The following is a 21,212-nucleotide window of genomic DNA, read 5'->3' on the forward strand; positions in this document are numbered from 1 at the left end:
ACTGGTTTCTCTGTCTCTCCTCCGGGCCAGATGATCTTCCTCTGAGGGTTCATCACAACCTGCAACACACACACACACACACACACACACACACACACACACACACACACACACACACACACACACACACACACACACACACAGAAAACACCGTCATGTCATGTTGTTGCAGACAGGTCTCACAGTGACAAGCTGACTAAATGGCAGCATCAATACTTCATCTGTACATTCATAGTTAACGAGACTAGACACACACACACGACACACACACCACACACACACACACACACATACACACACTTGTTCTTCTATATTTATGAGGACTGTCATTGACATAACTCATCTCCCCACGCATGTGTCTTTGCTAGTTTCAGACCGACACAGTTGTCATTTTCCACGTTGTCTAAATAGCAAATGCACTTGCACCAGTCTGTGGGTGTGTTGGTCTCTAGATGAGGTGTGGTCTGGTGCATTGGTGGTGTGTTGGTCTCTAGATGAGGTGTGGTCTGGTGCATTGGTCTCTAGATGAGGTGTGGTCTGGTGCATTGGTCTCTAGATGAGGTGTGGTCTGGTGCATTGGTGGTGTGTTGGTCTCTAGATGAGGTGTGGTCTGGTGCATTGGTGGTGTGTTGGTGTCTAGATGAGGTGTGGTCTGGTGCATTGGTGGTGTGTTGGTGTCTAGATGAGGTGTGGTCTGGTGCATTGGTGGTGTGTTGGTGTCTAGATGAGGTGTGGTCTGGTGCATTGGTCTCTAGATGTGGTGTGGTCTGGTGCATTGGTGGTGTGTTGGTCTCTAGATGAGGTGTGGTCTGGTGCATTGGTCTCTAGATGAGGTGTGGTCTGGTGCATTGGTGGTGTGTTGGTCTCTAGATGAGGTGTGGTCTGGTGCATTGGTGGTGTGTTGGTGTCTAGATGAGGTGTGGTCTGGTGCATTGGTGGTGTGTTGGTGTCTAGATGAGGTGTGGTCTGGTGCATTGGTCTCTAGATGTGGTGTGGTCTGGTGCATTGGTGGTGTGTTGGTCTCTAGATGAGGTGTGGTCTGGTGCATTGGTGGTGTGTTGGTCTCTAGATGTGGTGTGGTCTGGTGCATTGGTGGTGTGTTGGTCTCTAGATGAGGTGTGGTCTGGTGCATTGGTGGTGTGTTGGTGTCTAGATGAGGTGTGGTCTGGTGCATTGGTCTCTAGATGAGGTGTGGTCTGGTGCATTGGTGGTGTGTTGGTGTCTAGATGAGGTGTGGTCTGGTGCATTGGTCTCTAGATGTGGTGTGGTCTGGTGCATTGGTGGTGTGTTGGTCTCTAGATGAGGTGTGGTCTGGTGCATTGGTGGTGTGTTGGTCTCTAGATGAGGTGTGGTCTGGTGCATTGGTGGTGTGTTGGTCTCTAGATGAGGTGTGGTCTGGTGCATTGGTCTCTAGATGAGGTGTGGTCTGGTGCATTGGTGGTGTGTTGGTCTCTAGATGAGGTGTGGTCTGGTGCATTGGTGGTGTGTTGGTCTCTAGATGAGGTGTGGTCTGGTGCATTGGTGGTGAGTTGCTATTTTAAGGAACCTGGTCTGAAGTCACTGGTGCGTATTTCACTGTTATTTTAAAGACTCATTAATAAGATTTTAATAGGTAGGTGCACAATGAACCACATCTGCTTCTGGAGGAAAGACGCTCTGCTTCCACTTAGTGATTTCATCAGCAAGAAAAGCATCTGAACATCTGGGGTTAAAACATCTGTATTAATCTGTTAAAGCATGTGGATGATTCTTACAGTCTGTTATCCACAGCTGTTTATACTGTAGGACTGATGTGTTGATATTATTATTATTATAAGTCTGCAGCCTCTGTGATGCTGCACAGAGCACAGTGCCATTACGCACAGCCATTCACTGTTTATTAAATCAGCTCACCACAGTGACAGCGCTCCTGGATGTTAAAGGGAATGAGAGATGACACTCTGATTGGTTTACTGCATGTTATGACTGCATGACTTAAGCACAACCTGCTTTAACCAGGCACCCTGGAGCATTGACCATTTATCCACTGTTTAACCCTCCTGTTGTCCTCGAGTAAAGGGAGGAAGGGAGGAAGAAGGGAGGAAGGAAGGGAGGAAAGGAGGGAGGGAGGAAGGAAGGAAGGGAGGAAGGAAGGGAAGAAGGAAGGAAAGGAAGGAGGGAGGAAGGAAGGAAGGAAGGAAGGAAGGGAAGAAGTAAGGAAAGGAGGGAGGGAGGAAGGAAGGGAGGAAGGAAGAAGGAAGGACATAGGAAATAAGGAAGGACGGAAGGAAGGAAAGAAGGAAGGAAGGAAGGGAGGAAGGAAGAATGAAGGAAAGGAGGGAAGGAAGGAAAAAAGGAAGGAAGGGAGGAAGGAAGAATGAAGGAAAGGAGGGAAGGAAGGAAGGAAGGGAGGAAAGGAGGGAGGAAGGAAGGAAGGGAGAAAAGGAAAAAAGGAAGGAAAGGACCATGCACCCTGGAGCATTGACCATTTAATCCACTGTTTAAAGGACCATATTGAGATTTGTACTTGTGCTGGTTCTATATTTTTGATAATAACATGCGATGGGTTATGAGCATAATGTCTGTAATTTATTTTTTGTAACATCTTAAATATTCAGAATTTTGTATGTGTTTAATATGACTTATATGTGTGAATTGACCGGATATCCTATAGTATACCCTGTACCATGTATCATGTCTTCAATACAGTTTTCACGGTGCTGTAAGGACTCAATGAATTAAAGTTGCTGCTTGACGTCAATCTGCTATTTGGTGGATTTAATAAAAGAAAACCTCACGCACCTCACGACGGAGGAAATAAGGAAGAAAGGAAGGAAAGAAGGAAGGATGGAGGAAATAAGGAAGGAAGGTAGGAGGGAGGGAGGGAGAAGGAAGGAAAGGAGGAAGAAGGAAGGAAAGGAGGGAGGGAGGAAGGAAGGAAGGAGGAAGGAAGGAAAGGAGGGAAGGAAGGAAGGGAGGAAGAAGGAAGGACAGGAGGAAGAAGGAAGGAAAGGAGGGAGGGAGGGAGGAAGGAAGGAAGGAAGGAAGGAAGAAGGAAGGAAAGGAGGGAAGGAAAGAAAGAGAAATGGAGGAAGGAAGGGAAAGAAGGACAGAGGAAAGAAGGAAGAAGGAAGGGAGGAAGGAAAGGAAGGAACAAGGAAGGAAGGAGGGAAGGAAAGAAGGAGGGAGGGAGGGAGGAAGGAACAAGGAAAGAAGGGACGAAGGAACAAGGAAAGAAGGGAGGAAAGAAGTAACCAGGTGTGACGTACCTGCGAGCCGTTGAAGACTCCCACCGGGACGAGGCGACCTGGTTTCTGCTGGTAGTTCAGGATGCTGTAGGTGGCGAAACGTCGGTCGCCGTCGTCGTTAAACTCGATCCGCCCCGTCAGGCCGTCGGGATACTTCGATGACATCAGCACCCTGGGCAGCCAATCAGAGAGCCGGGAAAGTCAAGAGCATTGTTCTTATTGTTCTGTTATTTACATGTTTTGACGTGTTTGATTGAGAATTTAAAGATGACAGTAATAAGAGCGGAGGAAATAAGGAAGGAAGGAAGGAAAGGAGGGAGGGAGGAAGGAAGGGAGGAAGGAAGGAAGGAAGGAAAGAAGGATGGAAAGGAAGGGAGGAAGGAAAGGAAGGAAGGACGGAGGAAATAAGGAAGGAAGGTAGGAGGGAGGGAGGGAGAAGGAAGGAAAGGAGGAAGAAGGAAGGAAAGGAGGGAGGGATGAAGGAAGGAAGGAAGAAGGAAGGAAAGGAAGGGAGGAAGGAAGAAGGAAGGAAAGGAGGAAAGGAGGGAGGAAGGAAGGAAGGAAGGAAGGAAGGAAGGAAGGAAGGGAGGATGAGTTCACTCCATGAGCTATAGGCCAGGCCGTCGGGATACTTGGATGACATCAGCACCCTGAGCAGCCAATCAGAGAGCCGGGAGAGTCACAGCGTTGTTCTTATTGTTCTTTTATTTTCATGTTTTGACGTGTTTGATTGAGAATTTAAAGATGACAGTAATAAGAGCGGGTCACATGAACGCAGGCGGCCAATAAGACTGATGCATGCTGACAGAGGAGGATGTAGGTCACGCAGACAGGAGGAGCAGTGACACAACGGGGGTAATAAACCTCTGACTGGAAGCTGAATCCAGATCAGGTTAGTGAAGCGTGGCTCTGATCTGAGCTCTTATCTGCAGCTGAAGGTGGAAGAAACACTCTGAGGAACCTCGACTGGATAAACTCATAAATACACAACGGTCACGCAACAGAGATGATGAAGTTCTTACTGTCTGTATGAAGAGTGTTGGTTCTCCTAATTAGTACCAGAGGTAGAAAGTAACTAAGTATATTTACTGTAGTACAGTTTGAGGTACTTGTACTTTACTGTAGTACAGTTTGAGGTACTTGTACTTTCAGCTAGTGATTTTTCCCTCTAAACTTCTCACATGCTTTCATTTCAATAAATGTTCAAATGATCCAATATTTCAGCAAAAATCAAAGATTAGAGAAAAAGTCCAAAAACTGAAAACACATTTGTGTATCAGAACTTAGTTTGTTCTTCTTTCCCATTAATCATCTCACCACCCCTCACATTTATCTGCTGACCCTTTGGAGGGGCCCCACCCCTAGGTTGGGAACCACTGGACTAAACTAGCTAACTGTATATAAAGTAGTGGGTAGCCACTGTACAGCAGCTCCAGTTCTCGGTCAGTACCTCAGTCACTAATGGGAGAATGAACCTAACATACATGTTTGTGACAGTGGGAGAACATAAAAACTCCACATAGACAAGCAGCCGAGTATCGAACATAAGACCTTCCTGCTGTGGAGAACAGTAAAGGATCAGATCGCTGTGTGATTAGCTCTAAACACAAAGTACAACAAACACATTTTAATGTGCATGAAATGAGTTGACAGTGAAACGAGTTGACCTCTGACCTGTTGTTGGGGGTACTGACCGTTTGAAAAGCGGCCCGGTCCTCCAGATGTTGGTGTTCCCCACGCAGCCCCGCGGCGGCTCCGTGATGTTCTCCTTCTCAAACAGCTCCTGCAGCGACTGAGCCACCACTGCCACCGCGTCCGTTATGTGAGCCGATTCGTTCTTACCGTTAATCAGCTGGAGGCCCAGCAGGCCTGCGCCACACACACACACACACACCGACACACACACATAAACACACACGGACACACAGACATAAACACACATGTGCATACACACAGCAGAGAGAGACGTTACACACAGCAGGAAGCTACACAGGACTGCTCTCATTCATTCAGACGTTAATTAAACTCTGACATTAATTTAACTCATGTAATTAAAAGAGTGCCTCAGTGTAATCACACACACACACACACACACACACACACACACACACACACTCTCTCTCTCTCAGGGCTTCAGGCGTCAGGTCAGTGTTCAGTACCAAACTGCATGCTGGGAGTAACTCTGAGAATGGCAGCGTTTGTCTCCGAGGACAAAAAGCTTCACTGAGACGTTCTGAACTGTGTCTGTTCTCCTTCAGCAGAGACTCGTCACACTGCAACGAAAAGTGTCCACATCTGTCCTCCAGCTGACCCACAACAACAGCTGGCTAACACTGTTAGCATTCCCCACTGACCCTGCTGTAGAGCTAGCTTATGTTCCTCAGTGAAACTTATCTCTCTGAACCTTCTGTTGAGTCCAGGCAGGGAGCTCCGGTCCTCTGAAATGAGGCCAACGTGAAAGTAACTTAAAACTGCATTCTATCAAAAGGCCACCAGGGGGCGACCGTTTTGGTGTCAAAAGGACTTCCGTCTCTATACAAGTCAATGGAGAATTCACCAACTTCTCACTTGATTTCTAACCTCAGTAAACGTTTTCAAAATGTGTTTATGGTCTCAATCGCTAGTTTAAAGCCTTCTTCAATGCAGTATGATGTTCATTTGGGACATTTTGGCCTCCCTGATTTTATATGTGACGATAAAGCAGGGTATGCATTAGGGCGTGGCTACGTGGTGATTGACAGGTTGATTGATTCACAGGTTCAGGAGGTCGCCTCATGCTCCTCCTGATGCCCATATAAGTAGAATCTGTTTTTATTTTTCCCAGCATGCACCTGACATTTTCAAGATGGCGCTGCTAAGATCCGATACTATTGGCCTCCGAGCAGCAGTCCACAAACCAATGGGTGACGTCACGGATGTTACGTCCATTTCTTATATACAGTCTATGGTTGAGTCAGAGAATCATCATTTATGAATAACAAACATCACTCATGATGTTGATGATGATCTAATCATTAATTTAAAAAAACTAAATTAAACCATCTCTTGACTCATATGGTTAAAGTTTTTCTTACATAAACTGAACGTCATCATTCAGAGAGCTAACTCTCCTATTAGCCGTTAGCTCTCTTATCTCTGTTGGCTCTTGATAGAATCAAATGAGCTCTCATACTGTAACAGTCCTGATCAAAAATAAAATGTAATCTTCTCTAAATGTAGCTAACACGTTCAGCTGGTTATTCTAATTAAAATAAACGTATGGGACTCTTTCCGATGAGGAATGCTAACAGCTAGCAGCAGACTGCCGCTCAGTGAGCTGAAGCACCAATGCAGAAACGTTTTCCTCATAATATGACGAAGCGTCTGCTGAAGAAAAACAACATCAAAATCCATAACGTCACAGTACTGCTTCACAGGTTTCTGTTCAGGGAATTGTTTCAGGAGTGACCTCTGCACAGGTTCAGGGGGGTGGACACAATAACAGGAACACCTGTACATGCAACACAACGTCCCTGCAGAACAAACAGCTGCTGACGTGTTTGTAGATCTGTGTTGTATATTATTTCAGGTGTTCGTGTTACTCTGTTCAGTCTCTGTATTTAATCCAACCTGGAAAAAGTCATCGTGGTCTAACCGATCCTGCTCTGCTTCAGTAAAGATCTGCTTAGTATGTCTTCACAGTGAGTCTAAAAGATGTTGCACGACAGATCTGAAACAAAATTCAGATCCATGAATGTTAAAATGGCACTGAGCAGCGAATGAGTCGCTTTAAACTCTACTGAAAAAGATATTTCTCTTTTTTAAGAGGACAATGAGTTTCTGCTACAGGCATTGTTTTTGTGGTTGTATCATCATGTTTTTATTGGTCTACAGCAGACATGTCCAAACTATTCCATCAAGGGGCCGTGTGCCTGCAGGTTTTTGTACATGATTCAACCAATCAGCTGTCTGAAGACTGAGATCAGCTGATTAAATGAGTCAAGCCCGGTGTGTTCCTGCTTGGCTGGAATGAAAACTTGCAGCTACATTTTGGTCCTTTTATGGAAGAGTTTGGACCTTCCTGCTCTACAGGAACACTAAAGGGACATTATATTATAAAATGGAGAGATGACAAACGTTACATCTCTAATTATTTATTTCTAATTTAATGATTTATTTAATAAGGACAGTGCACATAACTAGAGCTGGGTATCGGTACCTGATACCTTTAAGGTATTGACCGAAATAAATTGATACCAAGTAGTGTTGAAACGTCTCCCATCAAACGATACCTGCAATCAACCCAGAGCTAGAAAATATGACTGTTTGTATGGACTTGCTCTCAGCCAATCAACACAAGCTGTTCTTAGATTTAGTGTGTGATTGGCCGACCGCCACAGCAGCTACAACCCGTCTGTGGTGGTGAACTCACAATTTAATGCTTCTATTCACATGATGGGTGAAGTACTCAGTTGGTATCACTTTAAGACTGCTTGGATTGGTACTGGTATCATCATTTTTAAGCGATACCCAGTCCGACACATGAGTAAACTGTGCTGTAAATGCACCAAGACAAACACTCACAGATCAATAGTTGTCTTCTTTATTGTGTTTCAGTCATAAATAGACTATTGATCTTTGAGTATTAGTGTTCAATATTTCAAGCTACTTTTCACTACATCTGCTGACTGTAATTTGAGATTAAAATATTGTATATAAGCAAAAAGATTTCTTCTGATTGTCTTTTGACTTTTATCTGATAGATTTAGTTGTTGATTTGTCCTCAGAATAATCAGACTGTCGTTTCATTTCCTTTAAGTCATTCAGAGATGTTTTGTGTTGAACTGTTAATTTTAAGGTGAAAGATGAATGGTGATGTAAAGGGCTCATGTACTGGAGAGCAGGAACGAGATGAATACATTTAATATAAAATAATATGCTGCTTGTTGTTCTCTCTCTGAATCAAAGTTATATGTGACCAGGTGGGTTTAATGATCTGAAACGATCCCATAAAAAGAAACCTCAAACTTCTCCAGCAAGAGACAAAACAGCTGAGGGATATTTTCAGAGTGCAGTCTCGCTACACTTTTAAGAAAATGATGGATAATTTTTGGACACATCTACAGTTGGGGAGAGAGACGGGGATGTGTTGAAAAATGACACGTCATTTTTAAGAGTGCAGCTTCTGGCTGGTGAAGATGTTTTTTTCTGATACAAAAAACCACAGCAACAGGACGAGGAGCCGATTACCCAGAGAGCCAGACGCTGATCAGTGTGAACGCTCATGTGTGGAAATGTCAAATCTGACAAGGGTAAGTGTAGTTCACTGCTGAGCATCATTAATCTGTTGGATGATTGAGATCGCAGTCTAAACTCAGAGGTGATGGAAAAGGAGCTGCAGCTTGTAGTCGGAGGGATAAATCATGTAAAAGTCCTTGATACAGAATTAGATATAATATTTCAATCCTTTTCACCCTGGAGAAGCTGTCAGAGGTGAGAAACACTTCAGCATGGTGACATTAGGTGTCATAAAGGGTGAAAACATGCTGTATCATGGTGAACTACAGGGTCAAAAGTATGTGGATAGCTGAATAATGTGTATTAATTACTTATTAGTGATTGGGAATTAATGATGAACTAAGAAAATGTGTTTTTCATCCAATGGATCTTGAGTCTGTAGCAGCAGCTTCTTCAGATTTAAACATTACTAAATTAAAATGTTTGTTACTGAATATTATACAGCTGCTATTTGCAGGTGGAACGGTTGCTAAGCTGGTTAGCTAGCTCATATCTGAGCCGTATAGATGGAAGAGTGAAAGAGGTCAACTTCTCTGACCTCAGACTTTACATTTCACAGAACAAATACAATAAACCAAGACCTCAAATAAACGGCAGACTAAAGGACCAAAAACGTTGGTTAGCTTAGCAGAATCTCACTAAACTGCATGAATACTAATTCTAAAACAGGTGTGCAAACAAAGTCACAGCTACATTCACGAAGGATAAGCAGTTCTTTTTGGAGGTTATATTACAGCTCGCAGTCACCTCCTGTTTACATAGTCGACTGCTTCTGATTGGATGGCACTACATACATTTCCTAGCAACCGATTTAGACATTACTGAAGTGTTTGCTTGATAATACATTCAGGCGTGTTAATAATACGACCTGATTTATGTTGATTCATCATGTTGGAAACAAACTGCTGTCTGTGATGTGATCAGCAGGTGTTCACATTATTTTGTCCACATCATGAGTCTTTACATCACGTTGTCATCTGGCTGACTGAGTGATCGGCCTCCTATGATAAACCCCGCCCCCTCCCTCACAGGGAAGGCTCCATGTTGCAGTGGGCGGGGCCTCCGTTGACCAATGGCAAAGAGGGCAAAGCATCAAGCAGGAAACAGGAAGCGGCGGCGGCATCTTACCAGTGTTCGTTCAGACACACGTCACGGTAACCACAGCGACACTAGCTGTCAGTCAACCCCACCCCACCCCCCTCACGAGCGTGAACACATCTTAACCCCCCCAACCAACAACCCCCTTCATCCCCCACCCCCCACCCCCCATGGTAGCACAAGTTATCGGCTTGTCTACTGAGAAAGGGCAGACGGGCGGGCGGACGACACACACTATAGAAATGAAACAAACAAAAAGATGTTAGACACATTTAAAGCCACAGTTATGAGCCAGAAAGAAAAGAGCGGTTAGGAACCTTTAAACATGTTTTGTCTTTTTTTTATTATGTTTAAACGTTCAACCAGCAGTTAGAAGAAACCAGAGAGAGAAACACACCAGGACGCTGAGAAGCTGACTGGCTGTGATGAGGAGTAGCTTCCTTCATCAGAGACCTACGGCACTACCGGAGAGACAGAGAGAGCGGCCATGTTTCCATCCAATTACTGTCCTGCTCATGAAGAAGATGAACAAGATGGCTACGATTTTAAAATCTATGACGTGTTTTATCTTTTCAGTAAACAGCTGATGCTTTTAAATTTGACCAACCAGCAGCGAACCTTAGTAATCACTTATAAATACAGTACAAGCCATCCCAAACACCCTATAAATCTCCTAATAAAGCCATAGCAACCATCCTACCAGTAATCTACCACCCAAAACTAAGTGCCAAGTGCCTGCTCATGTGCGAATGTTGGGTCTCTTTAAATTAAAGAGTACGGTTCAGACCTGCTCTATGTGTAAAGTACCTTGAGATGCCTTTTGTTGTGATTTGGCGCTTTATAAATAAAGATTGATTGATTTATTGAAATTTCTTTATTTCAATTACTTTCTCTTGATTGATCTGCGACTATGATAACGCTAACAGGTCTACTACTGTGACTGACACAATGTTTATCAATAAGTACCCATCTCACCCCTAGTAACAGAGTAACCTAGTAACCACCTAGCAACATCCTAGAAACCAACCCAGCAACCACCTGGTTGCACTGGATCAGTTAACCCTGTCAAACACCTGGTAACCACTGGTTAATGTCCAAGTAACCACCGGCTAATGTCCAGGTAACCACCGAATAATGTCCAAGTAACCACTGACTAATGTCCAAGTAACCACTGGTTAATGTCCAAGTAACCACCGGCTAATGTCCAGGTAACCACTGGTTAATGTCCAAGTAACCACTGGTTAATGTCCAAGTAACCACCGACTAATGTCCAGGTAACCACTGGTTAATGTCCAGGTAACCACCATCTAATGTCCAAGTAACCACTGACTAATGTCCAAGTAACCACCGGTTAATGTCCAGGTAACCACCGTCTAATGTCCCAGTAACCACCGACTAATGTCCAAGTAACCACCGACTAATGTCCAAGTAACCACCGGCTAATATCCAGGTAACCACTGGTTAATGTCCAGGTAACCGCCGACTAATGTCCAGGTAACCACTGACTAATGTCCAAGTAACCACCAACTAATGTCCAAGTAACCACCGACTAATGTCCAGGTAACCACTGGCTAATGTCCAAGTAACCACCGGCTAATGTCCAGGTAACCACTGACTAATGTCCAGGTAACCACTGACTAATGTCCAAGTAACCACCAACTAATGTCCAGGTAACCATCGGCTAATGTCCAAGTAACCACCAGCTAATATCCAGGTAACCACTGGTTAATGTCCAAGTAACCACCGGCTAATGTCCAGGTAACCACTGGTTAATGTCCAAGTAACCGCCGACTAATGTCCAAGTAACCACCGGTTAATGTCCAGGTAACCACCATCTAATGTCCAAGTAACCACTGACTAATGTCCAAGTAACCACCGACTAATGTCCAAGTAACCGCCGACTAATGTCCAAGTAACCGCCGACTAATGTCCAAGTAACCACCGGTTAATGTCCAGGTAACCACCATCTAATGTCCAAGTAACCACTGGTTAATGTCCAAGTAACCACTGACTAATGTCCAAGTAACCACTGACTAATGTCCAAGTAACCACCGACTAATGTCCAGGTAACCACTGGTTAATGTCTAAGTAACCGCCGACTAATGTCCAAGTAACCACCGGTTAATGTCCAGGTAACCACCATCTAATGTCCAAGTAACCACTGACTAATGTCCAAGTAACCACCGGTTAATGTCCAAGTAACCACCGACTAATGTCCAGGTAACCACTGACTAATGTCCAAGTAACCACCGACTAATGTCCAAGTAACCAGCGACTAATGTCCAAGTAACCACCAACTAATATCCAAGTAACCAATGGCTAATGTCCAAGTAACCAACGGTTAATGTCCAGGTAACCACCGACTAATGTCCAAGTAACCACCAGCTAATATCCAAGTAACCAATGGCTAATGTCCAAGTAACCAACGGTTAATGTCCAGGTAACCACTGGCTAATGTCCAAGTAACCACTGACTAATGTCCAAGTAACCACTGGCTAATGTCCAAGTAACCACCGACTAATGTCCAAGTAACCACCGGTTAATGTCCAGGTAACCACTGACTAATGTCCAAGTAACCACCGGCTAATGTCTATGAATCTGTGACCATTATTGATTTTCATGTTGGACACAAGATGTCTCCTCCTTCACTGTAAAGCCTGTTCTCAGTGTTTGTGACCTTCAGGTTTCCACATCACACTTGTGTAAGTTGCATACTGAACCATGATTGGATCAATACTAGTTGTGATGTCACAAATCGAGTGCAGAGAAACTTTTGACTTTCAGCAGAGAACAAACAAATTTTGACCAACTTCCATCAAATTCAAAACCTCAAAGCTCCCAGTACAGAAACAAAAGCATAACTTACAACATTCAACATGTGACAGCCTTGGGTCAAATTGTATGTTTTTATGTTTTTTTTATTTCCAATTCTTACTGTTAAATGTTTGTTTTATGTAAAGCACATTGAGTTGCCATTGTGTATGGGATGCGCTATATAAATAAAGTTGCCTTGCCTTGTTCATCACATGTTCATCGGATGTTCATCACGCTTGTCACGCCTGAGGAGCTCCACGCTTCACACCAACATGACTAACAGCAACACCTGCATCAACTTCAATTTTACTTTTTTGCAAAATGCTTTTTAAGAATTCGGCTGAGAGTTGGATGGAAGCAGAGCAACAGAGAGACAGAGAGAATCTCCCAGAGGAGGAAGAGGAGGAAGATGAGGAAGAGGAGGAGGAGGAGGAGCGGTTGACATACCATCTGGAGCTTCACCCAGAGCTTTGCCCGTCATCTCTCTCTCTCCGACCAGCCAGACGTAACCAGAGCCGGTCATGTTGAGCTGACGGGCCGCTTTATACACGGCTGCAGCTTCGTCCTCACTGCAGACATACAAAGAGTCAACTGTCTCGGACCTTCTCACATGTAAAGTTATTTCACTTATTTTACTTATTTTACATCTCTTTACATTATTTTTTACTTTTTGACCTGAACAGGTTCTTTTTATGTCTATCAGTTTTACCACTTACCTTTGAACCATTTAATGTTCTTCAATGGGCCTAAACTGCTTAAATAAAATAAAAACTGGGAAAAAGATGGGGCGGTTCTAAAACTTTTGACCAGTAGTGTACAAAACCCCTTCAAACGCCTCACAACATGCTAGCAATCAGTTAGATCACCTTTGTAACCATCCAACATACATCACCCCAGCTACCACAGAGCAGCAATTAGCCAGAACACTCAACCACCTGTCCAAACTGCCCCAGTTAACCACCCAGAACAAACCTGGCAGACAGGATGATGACTCGAGCCTCCAGGTCTTTGGCCTCCAGCAGCAGAGCTGTCAGGTTGGTTTCCGGGCTGAACAGCAGCACCTTCTCTGCCTGGAGGACCACCAGGGCAACCATGCAGGGCGACAGGTGACCACGCAGGGCGACAGGTGACCATGCAGGACATTGAGATACACGGCAGAACGAAACACAACAGAACACATCATAGGACAAACATCATTAACTCTGAACCTTCATAGTACCCTCCCATCCCCACCCAGAGACACTGTCCCCGTGACCCCAGCCTCGACCATGCTTCCTCTCACCCACGCTACCACGGGAGGAGTGGGGGCGGGGCCAGAAAATGGAGAAAAAAAAAAGTGTTCAAGATCTGCTGAACTGAAAGATAACTCAAACTCGAAGCTTGAATACAAAGAAGGAAGGGGGGCAAAAAGTTGTGCGTGGTGTGGTGGCACATGCAAACTGAGGTGCTTTCAAGAGTTCAACCAACCAACCAATCAGGGACGTGCATGTTAGAGAGCGCTGATGCAACTGCAAATAAAAAATAAAAAGTCTCGAGTGGAAAGAAGGAAGAGGGAGTGGGGATGGGGGAGGCGGGGGAGGTGAAAAAGAAAAGGAGGTTTGATGTTGCAGAGAGGAGTGAGAGGATCCTGGTGGGCGGGGCTCCTCAGATCTGCAGACAGAGCCAAGCCTCAGCCCGACTGCATGCAACCCTTCACATGGGGGGAGGAGGAGGAGAAGGAGGAGGAGGAAGAGGAAGAAGAGGAAGGGCGTCTCTCCTGCAAGTGTGAACCCATTCCCGGTGTGCAGGAATCATGAAAAATCAAAAGAAAGGAAAGAGATGGTGGAGAAAAGACGTGCCACCAGGATAAGAGTCTATCTCTGGAGTTGGGTTGGATTTTGGGCGGGCGGGGCTAACTGGTGTTTGGCTACTACTGGGCGAGCTCAGAGATTGGTTGGGCGGCGTGCATCATTTGACCATGCAAAGTTTATACCTTGGGTGTTCTCCTGAAGTCAAAGTTCTGTTGGTCGAGGTTTTCATAGTTCCTGTTTTTAGTCTGATGGTAATGTGCACAGAGAAAATATGCAGACACAGAAGATTATAGACAGTCAGAGAAATGAGGGCCAGCAAAGCATCCAAAAAAACCACTGAGACCCCCAGACACCCCCTGAGACCTGCTGGGACACCAGGAAGCCGGGGAGGGGGGGTCGGAGCACACAGACAAACCACAGTCCACCTGTCTGTCTCTCTTCCTGTCTGTCGGACAAGTTTAAAAAAAAACTGAAGTCAGGAATTTCCAGATTGGAACAAAATCATGTGACTATATGACAAACATGAGTATAATTAATGTATATTTATGACAGTATGTGATCATAAATATGTGTTCTTCTAAAATAAGAAAGACCACATTAGTGTTCTGTAGAAATGATTTGATAAACATGGAAATATGTTTTAAATTGAACGTGAACTTCTGTGTAAAAGCTGAATTTTAACTGTTACTGTACAACATGGAATTAAAAGGATTCAATGAGATGAATAAAAACTTTTTTTCCAAACAACTTACAAAGAAAGCCTGACTACACATTTCAAAGACATTTCAAAGAGTCTGTCCGTCAGCTTCACAGTTTATATTTAGTTTGTGAGATAAATTTAAACCTGAACTGAGCTGCGTGTTATTTTTAGAGCAGACGGTTTGAAGAAGGAATCAGAAACCTGTCAAACCTCTGATCCTCACATCTGAATAATCAACAAAGGTTCATCATCTGGAGCTCAGCTGGAAAACAGCCTCTGATTCAGCTCCAAGACAGAAATTAATAAACTAAGACTCTTTGTCTCTCTTTCCTCCACAGTCTCATGTTTTAAATGTGAGTCCAGTAGCCTGCAGACAGGTTCACCGTAGTTACAGTGTCCTCGGCCGCCATTTCCTGTTTGAAAAGTGCCCCCCCCCTTCTGTTACAGAGCCAAGATGGCAAACATTGAGGGCGAGAAGTGTCCACAGATCCACACTCAGCTTTTTGACTGTTTTGAGTGAAACCACCCAGGTTCTCATATTGTAATCAGGCGGGGAGTTCCGGTCCAATGAGGCCAACGCTGAAGTAACTTAAAACTGCATTCTATCAAAAGGCCACCAGGGGGCGACCATTTTGGTGTCAAAAGGACTTCTGTCTCTATACAAGTCAATGGAGAATTCACCAACTTCTCACTTGATTTCTAACCTCAGTAAACGTTTTCAAAATGTGTTTATGGTCTCAATCGCTAGTTTAAAGCCTTCTTCAATGCAGTATGATGTTCATTTGGGACATTTTGGCCTCCCTGATTTTATATGTGACGATAAAGCAGGGTATGCATTAGGGCGTGGCTACGTGGTGATTGACAGGTTGATTGGTTCACAGGTTCAGGAGGGCGCCTCATGCTCCTCCTGATGCCCATATAAGTAGAATCCATGTTTTTATTGTTCCCAGCATGCACCTGAAATTTTCAAGATGGCGCTGCTCAGATCTGATACTATTGGCCTCCGAGCAGCAGTCCACAAACCAATGGGTGACGTCACGGATGTTACGTCCATTTCTTATATACAGTCTATGATTGTAATGCAGTATTTGGCTGTACTGGTACTTTTATTTAGGTATAGGATCTGAGGTCTTCTTCCACCAGGACGAATACATGATTCACTTTCAGTATAAAACATTTATGTCCAAACCAATAAGCTCTTGTATTATATGACTGCTGACTGTATGTCAGTAAAACCTGCCTCAGTTTATAATAAAGTTTGATTTTATTGGAAAGAGAGTTGTGACTTTCCTCTCTGCAAACTTCCTTTGATGTTAAGCCGGTGTGGCAGCAGAGCGTCCCATTAGTCCCCGACTCAATCCGCTCCAAATGTTAATCTCATTAAATTTACATCCAGATGCAGAGTCCCCTAACATCACACACACACTCTGCTTTATAAAGACACTCTCTGCTTTTACAAAGCTGTCCTGTCTGTCTGACTGACTGAAAAACAAATGCTACATTTATTTTTTAAGTCAGGATGTAAACATGAGATGATGCTGTTGTGTAGTTTAATATCAGTGCTTCTCTGTTTCTGAACCAACATGAAATAAAGTGAAGTATGGAAACATGCAGCGGAATGAATACCACAGTGAACATCGCTGCCTTATAAAATGTAAATTATAATATGTTTTTTACACTAAGCACCACTATACTGCTGTCACATATAAACCATCAGTAGATTTATTGGGTTCATTTAGCAATGATGACGATAACATAAATGCTAATGTTAGCTTGCTAAGTAGCTAACCATTATTTCCAGTACGTACACAACAGCCATGTTTGACTTGAGACAACAACCTGTCGAAATTTGCTCACTGCATAATTAAGTACACAGTGTATTAAAATATACTAATAGAAGTGTACTAACATAAGTGTACTAAGGGCGTACTCACACCAAGCAATCGTACCGTGCCCCAGCACCATGGACATTATAATGAAAAGACTAAAGGCTTAATATTAGTTAGCATCCAGCGTGCTGCGTGGACTTCATTACATCTGCTGCACCGCTGCTACCACAATTATGAAATGCTAAGTTTATTGTCAGTGACTGTGACTCATAAAAGTAATATTTTACTAATCTGCATTATGTAAACTAACTTTAGTTAAAGTCATTTGGCGACTTCTAAGTCATTAAACTAAGTCTTACTTTTACTGGCGTAAAGAGTTGAATCAGTACGTCTGCTTTTACACCAGTATCTAGTACTGCATCCTACACAGGCAGGACTCAGAAGAACAAGCTGCACTTTTTAATCATCGTTGTGTTAATTGATCGGCTGTGTTGTGTTTTACCGGCTCACAGCACGCCAACACACACCTGTGCATGTTTTATGAGAGTAAACTGTCTGTATGTGTTTGCGCAACGTGTCGGAGGTAACCGTGCCTGAGTACACTTGGGTTTGAGTAATGTGAGTTTGGGCCAGCAGGGGGCAGGGGAGGGGGGACATCCGTGATTCAGCACGGATAGTACACAACTGGCCCCAGTGTGAGTGCGCCCTAACAGAAGTATACTATCCGTGATTTGAGACGCAGCATCAGACCTCAGATCAGTTTTTGGGATCAGAAAGTATATAAATGATAATTTGACTTGTAGTTTTTAGTCTCGTATCATCATCAGAATAACGGTTAGTACAGTATGTTAAAGAGTGAGAGTACCGCCTCTGTGCTGCTGTGATATTTATCATCATTACATTATGAATCACGGCAGATGGATGTTTAATTTAGAAACAACACACTCACACATACACACACACACACACACACACACACTCACACACACACACACACACTCACACACACACACACACACACACACACACTCACACACACACACACACACACACACACACACACACACACACACACACACACACACACACTCACACCAGTTATGTTCACCTACTTTAACTAATGTTCTGTAATATTCATGTCTGCTGCCTCTTCAGTCTCTCCTCTAATATTCATGACTCTCTGTGGCTCCGCTGTGAGTTGCAACTCAAACTTCTCTAAACTTCAATCCGACACGCTGACGAGATTTTACTTTGCTTCAGACCGACTCTGACTTCTTTGTGGAAAAGGTTTGAATATCTTGAAGCCTTTAGTTCAGTTCCGGCACACATAATATTTATTTATAATGTTTTCCTTGAGGCATAAAAACAGAGCCTGGAAAACAAATGCAATTATTCATTTGTGCAGATTTGAATCTCAAATGATTAATTTGGACGTGTGAATTAAATCTGCTCGATGAGTTTCTCTTGTAAACAAACAGTTGAATTTACGTTGTGTTTACTGGAGCGCTAACAAAAGTGCTCACGACATTTCCTTCATTATAAAACAGTTTAAAGCTTTTCTGATTTAATGTCAAACACTCGGCAGGACATCAGACACCTTCAAGTCTTTAACCTTCATGTCGTCCTCCCGGGTCAAATTGACCCCGTCTGTTTTGACTGTTCCTTCTTTCCTCCCTTCATTCCTTCCTTCCTCCATCCCCCTGTCTTCCTTCCTTCTGTCCTTCTTTCCTCCTTCCCTCCTTCTTTCCTTCCCTCCTTCCTTCCTCCTTCTCTCTTTCTTTCCTCACCCCTACCTTCCTCCCTTCTTTCCTCTGTCCATCTTTCCTACCTTCTTCTCTTTCCCTTTCTCCCTCCCTCCTACCTTACTTCCTTCCTTCCTTTCTCCCTTCCCTCATTCCTTCCTTCTTCCCTCCTTTCCTTCCTTCTTCCTCCCTTCCTTCCTTCCTCCCTCCTTTCCTTCTTCCTCCCTTCCTCCCTTCCTCCCTTCCTTCCTTTCCTTCATCCTTTCCTTCATCCCTCCTTTCCTTCCTTCTTCCTCCCTTCCATCCTTCCTTCCTCCCTCTTTTCCTTACTTCTTCCTCCCTCCCATCCTTCCTTCCTTCCTTCATTGAAGATAAATATCTGATAATAAATAATCACAGATCAGTTTTATGTCAACTGATTCGTCTTGTTTTTGACGGCTCGTATTGTTTTTAGATTCTGTTTGAGCTTCTCTAATGTGACGACTTTAACTTTACGGGACAGTAAAATGACTATCTTTGTGTTTAGGGGCTGTTGGGCTGATAAAACAAGACTTCAGCAGCGTTTCTCACAGATTTCTGACATTTTAGAGACACAAACAACAATCATTGATAATGAAACTAACGGTCAGCTGCAGCTCTAATTGTCTCTGTCGCTGCTGACATGCGGACAGACAGGCGGACTGCAGATCAGCTGTGACACAAACAGCTGAAATGTGTTTGCACGTCTCCGGCTCCGAGCTCCAGAAGTGTCGGGATGATGAAAAACAAGACAACAGACGGAGGTGAAGAACTGAAAAGATGATATGAACAGACGGACTGACGGACAGAAAGAGAGAGCGAGAGAGAGACAGAAAGAGAGAGAGAGACAGAAAGAGAGAGAGAGGACTACAGAGAGCACAAAGCAAAATGAACTAAATGTAAATAAGTTGTTTTTGGAAGAAACTAAATAAAAGATAATGAACAAAAAAAAAGAATAAAAAGCATTCAGAGCTCAATTCTCCACCAAGACTGAGACAGAAAGCCTCTGACAGACTTTCATTATTCCAGTAAGAGTTCATCAGAAAACTGAACATGTTCAAATGTCTCTAATAAAGTTATAATTATATTGACGCAGAGATGAACAGTCAGCTTTGATAAACTAAACTAATCTCGGTGGAAATCAGAAGAAAAATAACAAAGCAAAGAAAAAGAAGAAAAAGAAAAGGAGCAATGAAAGAGAAGCTGCTTTGAAAACTGTCAGAAGGAAGATTAAAGCCAGGATGGAGGGATGATGGAGGGATGAAGGAGGGTTGAAGGAGGGGTGAAGGAGGGATGATGGAGGGTTGAAGGAGCTTTGATAGAGGTATGATAGAGGTATGATAGAGGTATGATAGAGGTATGATGGATGTATGATGGAGGGATGATATAGGTATGATGGAGGGATGATGGAGGTATGAAGGAGGTATGAAAGAGGTATGATAGAGGTATGATAGAGGTATGATGGAGGGATGATGGAGGTATGAAGGAGGTATGAAAGAGGTATGATAGAGGTATGATGGAGGTATGATAGAGGGATGATGGAGGGATGATGGAGGTATGATAGAGGTATGATAGAGGTATGATAGAGGTATGATAGAGGTATGATAGAGGTATGATAGAGGTATGATGGAGGTATGATAGAGGTATGATAGAGGTATGATAGAGGTATGATGGAGGGATGATAGAGGTATGATGGAGGGATGATGGAGGTATGATGGAGGGATGATGGAGGTATGAAGGAGGTATGAAAGAGGGATTATGGAGGTATGAAGGAGGTATGAAAGAGGTATGATAGAGGTATGATAGAGGTATGATGGAGGTATGATAGAGGTATGATAGAGGTATGATGGAGGTATGATGGAGGTATGATAGAGGTATGATAGAGGTATGATAGAGGTATGATGGAGGGATGATGGAGGTATGATGGAGGGATGATGGAGGTATGAAGGAGGTATGAAAGAGGTATGATAGAGGTATGATGGAGGGATGATGGAGGTATGAAGGAGGTATGAAAGAGGGATTATGGAGGTATGAAGGAGGTATGAAAGAGGTATGATAGAGGTATGATAGAGGTATGATAGAGGGATGATGGAGGGATGATAGAGGTATGATGGAGGGATGATAGAGGTATGATAGAGGTATGATGGAGGTATGACAGAGGTATGATAGAGGTATGATAGAGGTATGATGGAGGGATGATGGAGGTATGATGGAGGTATGATAGAGGGATGATAGAGGTATGATGGAGGTATGATAGAGGGATGATGGAGGGATGATGGAGGTATGATAGAGGTACGATAGAGGTATGATAGAGGTATGATAGAGGTATGATAGAGGTATGATAAAGGTATGATGGAGGTATGATAGAGGTATGATAGAGGTATGATGGAGGTATGACAGAGGTATGATAGAGGTATGATAGAGGTATGATGGAGGGATGATGGAGGTATGATGGAGGTATGATAGAGGGATGATAGAGGTATGATGGAGGTATGATAGAGGGATGATGGAGGGATGATAGAGGTATGATGGAAGTATGATAGAGGTATGATGGAGGTATGATAGAGGGATGATGGAGGGATGATAGAGGTATGATGGAGGTATGATAGAGGTATGATAGAGGTATGATGGAGGTATGACAGAGGTATGATAGAGGTATGATAGAGGTATGATAGAGGTATGATGGAGGTATGATAGAGGGATGATGGAGGGATGAT

The 21,212-nt window shown here is 43.6% G+C and overlaps 2 protein-coding genes across 5 annotated transcripts in view; both read right to left on the minus strand.

Annotated features, from left to right (window-relative positions):
* Positions 1–21,212, minus strand: part of LOC133979436 (uncharacterized) — a 1,726,912-nt gene that overhangs the window by 1,405,239 nt on the left and 300,461 nt on the right. The window lies entirely within an intron of this gene.
* Positions 1–21,212, minus strand: part of grin1b (glutamate receptor, ionotropic, N-methyl D-aspartate 1b) — a 48,501-nt gene that overhangs the window by 22,647 nt on the left and 4,642 nt on the right. For 3 of the 4 annotated variants that reach the window (XM_062416877.1, XM_062416875.1, XM_062416874.1), the window contains exons 4-9: positions 14,389–14,451; positions 13,389–13,486; positions 12,864–12,985; positions 4,922–5,096; positions 3,249–3,399; positions 1–59 (exon numbers count right to left, since the gene is read on the minus strand). The exon at positions 1–59 is cut by the window's left edge and continues 28 nt beyond it. In XM_062416877.1, coding sequence (XP_062272861.1) covers positions 1–59; positions 3,249–3,399; positions 4,922–5,096; positions 12,864–12,985; positions 13,389–13,486; positions 14,389–14,451 — 668 coding nt within the window. The remainder of the gene's footprint in view (positions 60–3,248; positions 3,400–4,921; positions 5,097–12,863; positions 12,986–13,388; positions 13,487–14,388; positions 14,452–21,212) is intronic. The other variant, XM_062416876.1, reaches the window with a different exon arrangement.

The sequence above is a fragment of the Scomber scombrus genome, chromosome 4 (genome assembly GCF_963691925.1).
Source record: "Scomber scombrus chromosome 4, fScoSco1.1, whole genome shotgun sequence".
Lineage (NCBI taxonomy): Eukaryota > Metazoa > Chordata > Actinopteri > Scombriformes > Scombridae > Scomber > Scomber scombrus.